The sequence below is a fragment of the Necator americanus genome, chromosome II (genome assembly GCF_031761385.1).
Source record: "Necator americanus strain Aroian chromosome II, whole genome shotgun sequence".
In the NCBI taxonomy this organism is placed as follows: domain Eukaryota; kingdom Metazoa; phylum Nematoda; class Chromadorea; order Rhabditida; family Ancylostomatidae; genus Necator; species Necator americanus.
The window spans coordinates 9,797,234-9,810,663 of record NC_087372.1 but is presented as its reverse complement, the minus strand read 5'-3'; the positions used below and the strand labels follow the sequence as shown (position 1 = coordinate 9,810,663).

Sequence of the window (13,430 nt, the reverse complement as noted above, 5' to 3'; positions counted from 1 at the left end):
AAAAAAAGAATTTCAACGTTAGTTCAGTTATCAGATATTCTCGAAGCCGGATTTCTGGACAGCACAGCATCCCCCTCATTTTATTTGATTTCATTTTTCCTCAACAATATAAAGAGATAATAGATTAATGAAAAATAAAGCTAGAAGTTTTGCAGTGTGTTGCATTAGTTATTATATGCAGTTCATCAGCATATTATTGAAATAAATTCCGTTTTTGTCAGACGATTTAAAAGATTAGTCCATTAGAATATCATGCTATTACATCTTCCGCATTTGTTCCACCCCAAAAATCAAATGCTGCTGTGGTCAAGAGCCGGAGTAGTGGAGCTTCACATAAAAAAAAATCAGCCTTGTCGATTTTCGATTTATGTCAAATTAGGACGGGTGTGACGCAGTCAGTAAGAAATCTGATTGTGATCACACTATCGATGGATGGTTCGGAATTGCACTATTGTCAACCGAACCTTTTATTCATCCCTGGTAAAATGTTGGCCTCATATATCGGCTGGCCCAAGTCGTTGTAGATGTGGAAAACACGCGTTGATTAAAATTCAACGATTCTGAACTGTAGTCAAACGTGCTTCCCAAGCAGACTATGCTTGAGACTTCTAATATCTACGTCAAACAACGCCCTAATCGTTTTCAGTTCTGTAATACATCACACCTGCTCGCAGAGAGGTTTATCAAACTGAAAAAAGCAGTTTGTTTAACTCCAGCATAACTACTTCGTGCAGTTATCTTTTCTTTTCTGTGTATCATTTTTTTAAAATGTAACCTGTGTATTCGAAGAAGTTTTCGACGCGTTTCACTTATTTTCGCTGTAACAAGGAATGTAATGCTGAAGACGGAGAAAAGGTGAAGAATGCGAGGAACTTCGCCTAAGAGGATCGTCAGACGTCAGATGTGTTTAGCGATGTTTTTACTCTTGTCATACATGAAATTGAACAAGTGTTGACATCGGACAGTTTTTTCACAGCGCTGATCACGAATATACGTCCGTGGATGTTTCTCTTCGGTCGCAGCCACCTGAAATTTGCCTTAAGGAATAAGATGAAATGATGGATTTTGACGAAGCCTGGCTTCCATGGATTTTTCGTGATGTACATCACGAAGAAGCTGGTGTAACCGGTTAGTCTTACATTGTCAAGCATTATAGTCTCAGCGCTCCACTATACACACGATTTGAAGAAGTTTACGATCAGTTGTGTTAGCCCACTCGCAAAGATGTCATTATGGTGTTTGCATGTAATTTGATTGGTCGTTATAACTTTAAAGAATTTATTGTTTTGATACCGTGAATCGTTGACTTACTTGACTTGATCGGCGGGCCTGATGTCATCGCCTGACGCGAATACCCGCATCTTCCGCGAAGTGTGTCGCCCTTGAACGTAGATCGGCCCAACCTTCTCGATCTTCTGGAGGAACTTGCATAGCATCAATCCATTCGTCTCTATTGCACATTCTGTGAAATCTTAAGTCTTGCCTGAACTGCTTACCCACGCCATAAACCGTGGCACTAAACAGTTATTTCATGGAATGTAGTTTGTAAAGGATGTAAAATGTGATTTGGATTTTCCGTCAATCGCCGACAAATATTTTTGATCTGCTACAGTCAGTCTCTCATAGCCGTTTGACCCTTCGTGATGAAGCGGTCGGTTAGACACACACGAAGGGAAGTCAGTTCTACTGTTAAACTGTTATCCATGATTGAAATTCGTTTTAGGATGTAGACAATCTCAATGTTCGTTGTTCATCTTATCCTTCCTGTTCTTTTTGCCTTTTTTTCATTTTCATCCCTGTTTAGATTTTCTTTTTGGCTTTTTTAAGCACTGAGTTGTTGGTTATTTCTCCATATGTACTAATTGAGGGCACGTATACATGTCTGACTGCTACCTGTACGTGGTTGCTCTGTTTTTACTTAACTTAATCAGGCACTTGGGTATACGACTTGGGCTATAGATATATAACCCGCACTATTATAGGGCAAAAGCCCATATACTGCAAAAAGGTGCGGTCGTCCAGCGCTATGCCAGACTCCATACAATAAAAGGTTGAATGTCCGAGGGAAACGTGGTCTTTTGCAGCAAACATCCGTATTGTAACATCTGTATGCTCCTCGCTACAAGAACTCCAATAAGCCGCTCTGACCAGACTGCGATTTCTGCATGCACCGTTCGCTACACTGCAGGAAACACGCATCAGGGATCGCTCCCCCTTTATTTCTTATTGTCAGTATCGACAATTACACCATCTACTGCGGCAATGCTGATGGAAGGAAGGTAGAAGGCCGCGCAATTGCTGTTAGGAACGATTAAAACAGCCAAATGGCGGAGTTTGGTTCAACGTCGTCAAGATACGCCTTTCTACGATTGCGAGATCGCAGAGGAACCAAACTCTGGGTCATAAGTGCTCATGCAACTATGAGAACCCCTGCAGATTACATTTAATAATGAACTTAATGCGTTGATATCCAAAATACTCAGCGAGCAGGCAGTTATCAACAGAACTGGTGCGAACGCACAGATGTAGTAGCACCGTCTGCACATCCCTGGTGGACCTCGAGTATGCCGACGATGATGTAGTAATACTCTCATCAAGTAGCGCGAAGTTTTAACATGTTGTTGACCTCGTATCAAAATTAGCGCAACCTGTGGACGGCGACTCCGCTCTTATAGATACAAGCAGATGTGGATCTCCTTGAGAATCAGGGTGAACGGAAATCGTTTTAAAATAGTGAATGAGTTCTATTTTTTTTATTTTTTAATATTTTTCTATCTTTATTTTTACTGTATTCTAAAAAACGATGGCAGCTATAAGAGAAATATTCTGCAAAGATTCGAGAAAAAGAAAAATTCGAAATACAACTCATTGTCCAGGCGCCTTTGGTCGACCCCTTCGCTAACGAAGTCTAGCTGCGAGTCTACCTATCCGCAACTTCCCTATCATGATGCACGGATCAGAGGCTTATGTAGCACTGTCAATGGTGATGGAGAAACTTAATTGCAGAAAGAGAAAGGTGTTAAGACGACTGTTAGGGTACTTTTAGCCGATGGTATGCATGAAAAATTTCTTTACTTGGGGGTGTATGTGGGGTACTGGAAAAATGTCAACATCTTGACCGGCCTTCTGAAGTAGTAACGAAAAACCGCCTTCGCTTCTTTGGTCACGTTATGAGGAAACAATTCGATCAATTTCTGGACGGAGGTGGTGAACGAAGATCCGAGGACATTTGGCGTTGACAGGCAGTTCAGTTAAGTCGTAATTTTCTGCTGCTTATGGAAAAGCGACGATTGCATAGATCCTACGCGAACTCTAGCTGAAGGCCTAACAGAATGGGATCGAATATGTTTCCGAACACATATACACATATCCTGGTGAAGATGCGGATGACCGCGTCAGGCCGCAATATTCACTCACCGATTAAGTCAGGTAAATCACAAAAACAACTTGTTGTATCTTTGCCAGCAATTTGTCGATGGCTGCTTGGAGTATCTTCGGAATAGTGAAACGCCAGACGTGTTTGGCGTATTTCGGAAGGGTTAGGTTCAGATTGTTCCACAAATTCTGCGCTGATTTCTGAAGACTTGTAGGGAAGTCTAAGAAGGTGGACGGGAGGTGGGATCTACATTTGTAGAGGATCATTTTTTATGGGGTGCAATTATTCGTGATCAGCATCTTCGAGTGCCTCAAGTGCCGTCCAGTTAAAAAGTTACGAGCTCAGCAACTCAGTCATGGCTTCAGGCAATATTTCGTGTCTCGTTTTTCACAAATGCGATTACTAGGCTTGATCGTTTTTGTGTCGAATATATGAGCAAAATTTAATAACAATACTGAGTATTTAACACTAGCGATTCAAACCCTCCACAACGTTTTACGCCTCATAGTGGCGTGGAGGTGACTCTGAGCATCGAACTGCGATGCACAGTGGAGGTTCGTGTTCCGGCAGGATCTTCCAAGCTGGGAGTGAGTTCGACTCACTCACAACCGACATTCCGACTTCTCGGAAGCCTAGCTAAGAGTAAACCACTGCTCACCACCGTCTTGGCAAAATGTCGCAAGGTGGTTCCCTGATCCATATAGGTTTGGCGACGACCTCTGGTGAAAGCTAAGCTCGCCGTGGCATGGCTGCTTAGTTTGGGGAAAAGTCTTTTCGCCACTTCAGCATATTCACTGCCTCAGTAGCCTCCATACTGAGGCCCTGCCGTCTCAGACGTCGGACGGTATGCCGACCGATGAGAGACGATCAAATCTCAGGCTGCTCAGGAAGTCTTCGATTCTGAACCAAGGCGACACATGCATGACTTTTGTCGGCGGTGTTGGTTTTGTTCTGCACAAATCTGTCGTCATTCTTGTCGATCTTCACGAAATCCTCACCTCGTCTGGCCATTTTTCTCCTCCGCCCTCTACGCCAAAAACCCGTCAGTATCGTCAACAGCTACTCACCAACAACTCACCGAGGAGCTGAAGGAAGTGAGCCGCAACGAGATGTCCTTCTCGATGTCGTCTCCTTAGTGCAAAAATACCACTTAGCCACACGACGAAAAAAAAAAACATCTGCTATCGGGAACGAAGAAGAAAAGAAGTCGTCTACGACAATTGCGTATTCGAGGACTCCTTGTCTAAAGGTGACTCGCTCATCGAGGAGGACCCAAACGTGAACTACAAAGTTGCTACTCAGAGAATTGCGGACCTGTGTTGAACGTGCCTCGAAACCATGTACGACGAACTTGGATCGAATTTTGAAAACCACCAAGGAATTGTAGGAAAGAAGAAGGATTTTAAGGCTTAATCTGAATGCATCGCGCATTGAGCGGTTAGTAGCAAAAACTAGCTGCAGTAAGGTATTGCAAGAGGATTTCTCGAAATACAGGCAGAAGAGTATGCTGGAAGCAGCACAAAGATAAACGAGTCGCCATGAAGAGCAAACGAGTCGCTATGAAGAGAAAAGAGAAAAGTGGCGCCCCGAACCTAATTTTATATCAGCAGACTTTCTTCGGGCTGGTGGTTATCCTTTTCATGTAGGTCTAGCGGCGCACATGACGTCCCTCCTTCAGAGAGAAAGGTTCCCAAACCAGTGGAAGACCTCGCGAACCGTTCTTATCTATAGGAAACTTGAACGAGAAGAACTTTGGAACTACCGTCTGATAGGCCTGCAAAGTAATCACCAAGCTCGTCCTTGCGCGCCTATCTAGGACGCTGCAGCCTCAAGAACAAGCTGGATTTTGTCAGGGTTTCAGCTGCATGGCCCACATGCAGACCTTGTCGAGTGTCATAGAAGTTTGCTGGGAATACCGCCTTTCCCTTCTTCTAACCTTTGTCGACTATGAGAAAGCCTTCGACATGCACTGTGCAAATGAATGCAGCACTGCCAGCGCTGGTCGAACAAGGTGTGGACGCGTCGTATGTGAAGACATTAGCCTAATTCTGCGATCGATGCATCACTAGGATACAGCTTTCCACCGCCCCTTCAACCATATCCATAGCAAAGGGGGTTCAAAAAGGTGATACTATATCGCCGCAGCTGTTCGGCTGCATTGCAATGGATATTGAAATCACCTCCTTCGGAAGAGAGGGAGATACGTGTTGATGGAAGATTCCGCGCACAACACAAACTCACCTTAGTTGCGAATATCTGACCCCTTCTTCACATTTTAGTGACCTTTTCGGGTAAGTTCGTTAATGGGACTTATGGAATAACTACCAAAGAAGTAGATAACCTCTCCTTTGCAGATTTCGGCGACCTGTTCAACGCGTCGAGCTTTACTACACGTTGAACATTTAGTTCACATGGTAGCAATTAGATAATCCGATTCTTGAACAGAAAAGAACACTGTACTGTACTAAATGAAGCTGTCTTTGCAATTATTATCATCAGTTCACCAAGTGGATGGTGATAAAAGAGCATGAAATTATAGAGGAATGTTGATCGCTGACGATCGCACCATTGCCATTCTCCCTCACGGAATTGTGACCGCGGTCTGCGGTACTGTAGTATGCCTTTCGTATTACCGAGGTCATGAAAGGAACTGTAAAATGTCTACCACCAATTTTCATTACCTCATTATCTATCCGCTTTGTTGGGGCAACATAAAACTGTGCAAAAAGAAAATATTTCTTTTTCAGGAATCCCTTTTTTCCGCATCAGAGGCCTGAGCTGCTTCTCTTCATGGAAACAGCTTAACACAGTCAAGAACTGCCTCTTTCAGAATGTGTTAATATTGCGCTTGTCTACTACGAGAAATTCTAATCATGTATAGTCAGTCATAAGGTGGTGTACCGCAGTCGGTAATATGTTCCGCTGTGACTGCGCAATCGATAGTTGGTGCGAAAGCGCCCTGGTGGCAAGCAAGTTCTTCATCCCTCCGAGGTCGATAAATTTGTCGGGAAGAATGATAAGCGCAGATCTGACACATCGGCTATCCTCTGCAGATTATTGTATAGACTAGACACGCTTTCATAAACCTCAAATGATTCTGAGTAGAAGTAGAACACGCATCTGCATCCCATAGGAATTGATCAGAGCTGCACTTTATCCTTTGTCTTTTCTGTAAAATCATGCGAAAAAAAGTGAAGCTGTCGAGGGAAAAATGCAAAAGAACCACGAGGAGATTATCTAATAATGTCTGCAGCGTGAAGACTACTCTACGCCGTTCGCACCTTAGAGAGGTTTCACTGGAAAGAAAAATTGGGGCAGAAAACTCAAGTCACTCAAGTTTGAATCTATTTAATCGATGATCACATCAAATGGCAGTCTTGCATTTGAGGTCACTGCTCCTGTTAAAGACAGCATACCACGAATCTGTGGTGCGGATTTCAGGTGGAGCATCTGTATACGGGGTCGTAGATTATGGAGACGGTGGTAGTTCCGCTCATCGCTCCCTGGATCACTGCAAACAGCCACCTCCAGAATGCTGTTTTGTACGACGCCATCTATTGCAACGCTCCACCCCTTACGCCGTCCCCGCCCTTGCGATTCGTCCAAAATCAATTGGGACTGCTTCCGATAGGCAGTAACGGACGCTACGCGTGCAAAGGTGGCGCGCTGCAACAGAAGGCATCGTACAAAACAGCATTCAGCGGCCGGTTGCTTGCAGTGATTCAGGAAGAGATTAGCGGTACCACCCGGTCTCTACATTCTACGACCGCGTATATGGATACTCCACCTGAAATCCCTACCACCCCAGATTCGTAGTATGCTGTCTTTAATCTTGCGTGGCTGAGGCGGCGAGCAGAACATGTGAAACCCTCATTTGACCTTCAGCACTCCATGGCGTCGAGTGCTAGTCTACGATCAAGGAAGTTGAACGTCATCTTCAAGTCTTGGAAACGAAAATGCCACGATGGATGACTGGAATAACACGCATTGATTATATCTGGCTACATCCTGCAGAGATTAGGCATGGCTTCTGATGCTTCGAAGAAGTGTGAAATTTGCCTCCGATTGTACGGTCACATCCTGTCGTGACATCTGCAGTGTTACCAAGATCGACATAACTTTGATGAACACGCAGGTGACCAAGCGGTGCGCTTGAAACAGTGCAGTGCAGGATCTGGAGTTACCTGATATGTAATCAATGTCTTTCACTACAACTTCTGAAATCTCGTTGAAGAAGTGAACAGCCACTAACTCTACTCTTCCTTATTTGTTAGAATATTCCAGAACATTGTATAGCTTCTGAACGGCAACAATAGAGCGAGATAGGGTGAATAATTTTATTTTCACTATTATGAATATACCGTTTTTTTTAGCAGCCTAGTTGTTTTCGGTTCTTCACAAAGCTTTCTATTGAATGAATTCTTAGTGTTTTCGTGCGATGGTGTTTTTTTTTCAGCTGCAATCACCTCCCTCTATTCACGCTTGGGCGATAGCTCACTCCAAGAGAGTTTTCTTCGATCGTAGCGTATATTACTGGATGATTTATATTGTTCAAATAAATATCTGAAAATGGGAGAACATGTGTTGGACAGACATTGTGCAGTCAAAGTTGCGAACATCATTTAAAGATCTGTGGTCACCTTACACAACGAAACTATCCATGTACACACTTATTAATTCAACGACTACCGAAATTCTTAACACAGATGGAAATTCTTGAGTTCTGGACATTGTTATTGAAATCTGTTTATTTCAATTTCATTAGAGCTCATCAACGAATTATTTTACCAAACACTTATAGAGGCATAGGTGTGTAGGCGAGGCATGTTTTCTGGCATTCCTTCAAAGTTTCGAAGTTGTTTGCGTTCCCACCACATCCTCCGTAGATGAACTTAACACATCGTCCAGTTTTTCCATCAAATCCATATCTATCAGACAAATTCACAAGTTAGAAAAACAAACAAACCACTTCTAATGATCATACGATGCGATAGAATTGGGCGCTTACCGAGGGTTTAGTGCCAGACACCTGCCTCTTTTTATTGGAAGCGTGCATCTTATTGACGAACCTATGGCATATACACATTAATAATTACGCTTTGAGATAACAATTTGCGTAAGAAAATCATTTCCTGGTATATTTGTCATGTTTTTAATGGATTGTATTCATTAAAGGCTTTGTAAACTGTGTTAGTGCGGTCTCTCTTTGCAACGTTTTCTCCGAATATTTTCGTGATCGTTTTCAACATACCACTTATTGTTTTAACAAAAGTGACTGCAAATGGGCATAGGCACATAAGTTAAATTAGCCCTAGAAAATCTGATTAAAAAGTCGGTGAAAGGAGCTAACCGTTTTAGCTTGTGACATCTTAGAAGCACTTCTTTCTCTAATATAGCAACCAAATCAGATAGCATCTCCAAAATACACACAATTATATTTTCGACCCAAACGGTCTGTAAGCTGAAGTAACCGTAGCAGTATCATTGCTCCCTATATGATTTTATGCCTTTTTTTCACTGTCCACTTACATATAGTGGCGTAATGATAGCAATTGTGCAGACACCTGCACTGGACACAGTTATTTTTCGTGTGTATGGATTGAATTATTTCATGGCTACCGAGAGTACAGAGTACTTACCTAGTGAGATCGGCGCGTTGAATAGGTCGTCGGAGTCCGAAAGTGTATCGCGATTATTCATCACATCGGAAGTAATCAGTGAGAAATCGGTATCCCCTACATGTACCAACTGAGCTTTTTCACTCCTTTCATTCATGAACCAAGTACTCACGCAAATAGACGGAGTCGTCGTTGGGTTCCACATAACGAGGCCGGATAGCTCTAATAGGTCTTGGGAGATTACGTAGCTGACGTCTTTTGGTATACGAGTTGGGGTTGTTGAGATAGATGGCGCTCACTAAATGGTCGGAAATGTTGTGTTTTAATGTTAAACAAAGCAGGAGTTTACCACAACTACACGCACCTGTGGCAGCGCAAAGTAGAAAAGCAAAAGTAGATTGCATGCTACTCCTATGTAAGTCCCGTAACTGTTTGCCTTATATATCACTTTTTCACATTAGTGTATGCACATTTTCCCACAAAATCAGCCCACGTGGAGCGATTCAATCTCCGATATAATACCAATAAATTTTGTCTAAATGTTAACCGACTGGAGCATTTGTTTTTACGTGTTGAACATTCGTTGTATGCACAAAAGAGAAAGTGTAGTTATATTGCTGTAACAACCATGAACGCGTAGATGTACATGGGTTGTAAGTACTCTTACCATCTCCAAATAATAAAGATAGCGCTGATGAACGGCTGACCTCAAAAAAAAAAAAACTAAGTGGGTGGGGGTAGAGGGGAAGACTCCGCAGTAGAACCTTTTCTGAGCGTAAAAAAATCATCTCTAGTGAGTTGAAAAATGATTCGTGACCTCAATTTCAGGCTTGGTAATGCACTTAGAATTAATAAGTATTGCCAGAATCTTACATATCATTTGATAGAATGCCTCTGTCTACCAAACCACAGTGCCGTTTTTTCTCTTTCATGTTTATTTTGTTACTTGTTCTCATTGATCGTTAAAATGTAATATCAAGTAGACAAAAGCGGACACCTTTAAATCCATTTGTTTTTCCTTTTTTTTTGCATTTCAACGAGCGGTAAAATCGGTGAAGGTAGACCGATGTTGTGAACGAAGAAAGATCAGTACTTCAGAGCACTGTTTACCGTTGCTCCTCGCTATGCCGATCGACAACGATGTTGAGTTGAAAAATTATTTTTTCTTTTTTTTTTAAACAAAAAGCACTACTACAATCTAGTGTAACTAATTCTCCATTATTGTGTCTCCTATTGTTCCCAACGACGTGCACCCAGCTGTCAATTGGTTTTTTCGATCCCTCACGTCCTTTTCATCAAGTTTTTTGTTTTTATTTATTCAGTTTTTTTATCAACTTTTATGCGTAATTTGGTGTCGTCATCACGAACAACAGTGGCGGATTTATCACTTTGACTAATGGCAGAAGGCAAATAGTGCCAAAAATAGTCCACTATGGTCACTTGACACTCCATTTTAATCGTCTGAAAAAGAAGATTCGATAGAATTTTAAAAAAATCAGAATGCATGTATCTTCTGGAGTAGAAAGTTCTCTAAAGTTCGACGATATACAGGATTTCACCAGTACTTTTTATTTCTGTGTATGTATTTGAGTGGAAGCCTGAGGAAACGCCTATACGACGCTGTATGAAAAAAAATGCTTCAACCCAACCTCTTCAAGATTCTTTCAAGGACAAGGTGCAACTGTGGATTTCTTTCTGTTCACTCTGCAGTCATGTTTAGTATGTTCTGAAGTCTCTCCGAAGCTTTCGGTTTTGTGGCATCAATCATTTCCCAGGAAAGCGGGAATTTGGAAGTGGTCGTTTGAGCACATACGTAAGAAATTTATTCTCTTTTCACACAGTAAACGCGATTTATCATTTTTAAAGTTCCGTCATCAAGTAGAATTTGAATTTCTTGTCAGCTGTAACCTCATCGATCCTACAGGTTCACTTTGCTTTGCAGTCCTTGTTTCAGCAAAGTCAGTGTTTATTCATTATTTACTCTTTTTTTAATATATTGAGTTACTTTATGGAGTTAATTAATTTATTAATTTGGCTGCTGTTCACAGCTGCGGTTGTTTCGAAACATATTTCAACATGAAATCCAGATAGTGTCAGTAACACCTCACCTTTATTTCACACCGGTTTTTGGTCAGTGGTCGTGATGCGGCGGGATTCGGTGTAAGTGGCGCAGCGCCGCAAAATGGCTGTTACTGTAGTAATGTTGGTGACAGTTCTTATTTCCTACTAGGCTCGTATCCCGCTTACGGAATAAGAAAAGGACTTCCTCCTGAGCATACTGGTAGTGTACGGCTATTATGCACTTGTTTGTTAATTTTCTCCACAAGTCATTTACTTTTTCACATTCCGTGGAGTATAATTTCCTACTGGCATATTTCCTGATGAACTCTGAACTGCACTTGGCAGTTCCGTTGCAGAGCACTTTGTGAAGAGAGTATCCACTGGTTTATGTTCGGACGAAGTACTCCTGCCAGAGCAGTTTTCGTGCCACTTTCTCTTGGTAGTTTGCAGATGTGCTTTTAATGACCCACATAAGTGAACCGTTAAATGATTTCGTCGATCTATTAATCTTTATATGTTTTCTTGAGACTCAAATGAAACCACTCTAACTGAGGCTTTAACATTTGTTTATTACGAACATGAACTTTTCTGGGTATAATTACTCTAAGCTTTATTGACTTTGACGTGTTTGCGTCAAAAATCAAAACCATCTTTTTTTCAGCTCGTTATGAAAAATTAGATTTGAAATTGGAAGATGCTACAGTCTATACAGCTCAACAACGGAAAGTGACGTTACCAGCTGGTTGGCAAGGTGGAATAAAAAGTTGAAAAATTCTTTTCACTCTCTCAAATGTACTTTTTAGTACCATCTTTCTCCAACACTATCTTTTTTTAAGCTCGCTATGAAGGAATTGGATCTGAAATTGGATATCCAGTTTCTGTCAATTTAACACTTACTTACTTACTTAGATACTTAGATGGCCCGTCTTCACTCGACGTGCGGGCCCCAGCATCTCTTCCACTCGTTTCGTTCCCTCGCCATTGTCATCCAAGATGTTCTCAAGCTTCGTGAGTGACGTTGACGAGGTCCTTGAGCCGTATCCAGCTGAGCTCTCAGCTGGTCCATCCGTGCAGCGAACACGTCACCCCATCTCGTTGGCGGTCTCCCTCGGGGGTGTTTAGCGTCCCTTGGGATCCACTCTAGCGTTCTTTTAGTCCATCTATCGTCGATTCTTATCATGATGTGACCGGCCCATCTATGTTTTGCTTTCGATACATATTCCGCTGGGTCGCGAAGACAGGACATTCCTCTTAAGTCGGAGCTACGAAGACCGGCAAGGTGTTGTGTGCGCCGGTTAAACTTCAGGAGACATCTCTCAAGGGCTCTGTGGGTAGTAAGTAGCTTCCTAGACGTGGCCGTGGTGTCTGCCCACGTCTCCGCTGCGTAACAGAGCGATGGAAGGACTGTCGAGTCGAACAGATGGGCACGAAGATCTTGGTCCGTCAGTTGGTCCGTAGCTTCCCTGACGGCTGCGAATGCTGCCCATGCTGCTCTCATTCTTCTATTCAGTTCTTCCTTCAAGTCGTTTTCCATGTTCATAGAACGTCCGAGGTATACGTATGACGGAGTTTCCACGATTTGGGAGCCTTCAAGTTGTACTCCTCCGTCCTCGCAGTGGGCGTTCTTCATGAACTGTGTCTTATTTCTGTTTATTCGTAGTCCTATTCTCTTCCCTGTTTCGTTCAATTCGTTAAGCATCGTTTCTGCTTCATTGGTACTGCTCGAAAAGAGAACGATGTCGTCCGCGAAACGAAGGTTCGAAAGAAATCTTCCATCAACACGTATGCCTCTTTCTTCCCAGGATAGTGATTTCATTATCCATTGCAATGCAGCTATGAACAGCTTCGGCGGTATAGTATCGCCTTGTCGTACCCCCTTTCCAATGGGTATGGTGAGAGGGCGGTGGAAAAGCTGTATCCTAGTCGTGCATCGTTCGTAGCACTTGGCTAATGTCCTCACATACGACGCGTCCACACCTTGATCGACCAGCGCTGACAGTATTGCATTCGTTTCTACGCTGTCAAAGGCTTTCTCATAGTCGACGAAGGTTAGAACAAGGGGCAGGCGGTATTCCCGGCAAACCTCTATAACCTCTCGACACGGTCTGGATGTTGTCCAAGCAGCTGAACCCTTGGCGGAATCCAGCTTGTTCTTGAGGCTGGACTTCATCCAGCGTCCTAGATATGCGTGTGAGGATGATCTTGGTGAATACTTTGTATAACACGCTAAGCAAGCATATCGGACGGTAGTTCCGAAGGTCCTCTCGGTCTCCTTTCTTATGGATAAGAACGGTTCGCGAGGTCTTCCACTGGTCTGGGATCTTTCTTTCTGAAGACAGGATGTCATGTGCGCTGCTAAGACTACATGAAGCGGA

General features: G+C 42.8%; 3 protein-coding genes across 4 annotated transcripts; 1 reads left to right on the top strand and 2 right to left on the bottom strand.

Annotated features, from left to right (window-relative positions):
• Positions 1–4,222: 4,222 nt before the first annotated feature.
• On the top strand, positions 4,223–4,465 carry RB195_017328 (uncharacterized protein; the record flags this gene model as incomplete). Its single annotated transcript, XM_064184274.1, has 1 exon — positions 4,223–4,465. One exon carries the CDS (start codon positions 4,223–4,225, stop codon positions 4,463–4,465), a length of 243 nt encoding a protein of 80 aa, XP_064040155.1.
• Positions 4,466–8,171: 3,706 nt separating this feature from the next.
• On the bottom strand, positions 8,172–9,398 carry RB195_017327 (uncharacterized protein; the record flags this gene model as incomplete). Its single annotated transcript, XM_013452243.2, has 5 exons — positions 8,172–8,304; positions 8,385–8,445; positions 9,016–9,111; positions 9,167–9,292; positions 9,359–9,398. 5 exons carry the CDS (start codon positions 9,396–9,398, stop codon positions 8,172–8,174), a joined length of 456 nt encoding a protein of 151 aa, XP_013307697.2.
• A 2,585-nt stretch (positions 9,399–11,983) lies between these two features.
• Positions 11,984–13,402, bottom strand: RB195_017326 (uncharacterized protein; the record flags this gene model as incomplete). 2 transcript variants are annotated; one of them, XM_064184272.1, is made up of 1 exon in its annotated part: positions 11,984–13,402. In XM_064184272.1, one exon carries the CDS (start codon positions 13,400–13,402, stop codon positions 11,984–11,986), a length of 1,419 nt encoding a protein of 472 aa, XP_064040153.1. The 2 variants fall into 2 exon arrangements, with proteins under 2 accessions (XP_064040153.1, XP_064040154.1); XM_064184273.1 differs by having other exon boundaries at positions 11,984–13,225.
• Positions 13,403–13,430: the final 28 nt, after the last annotated feature.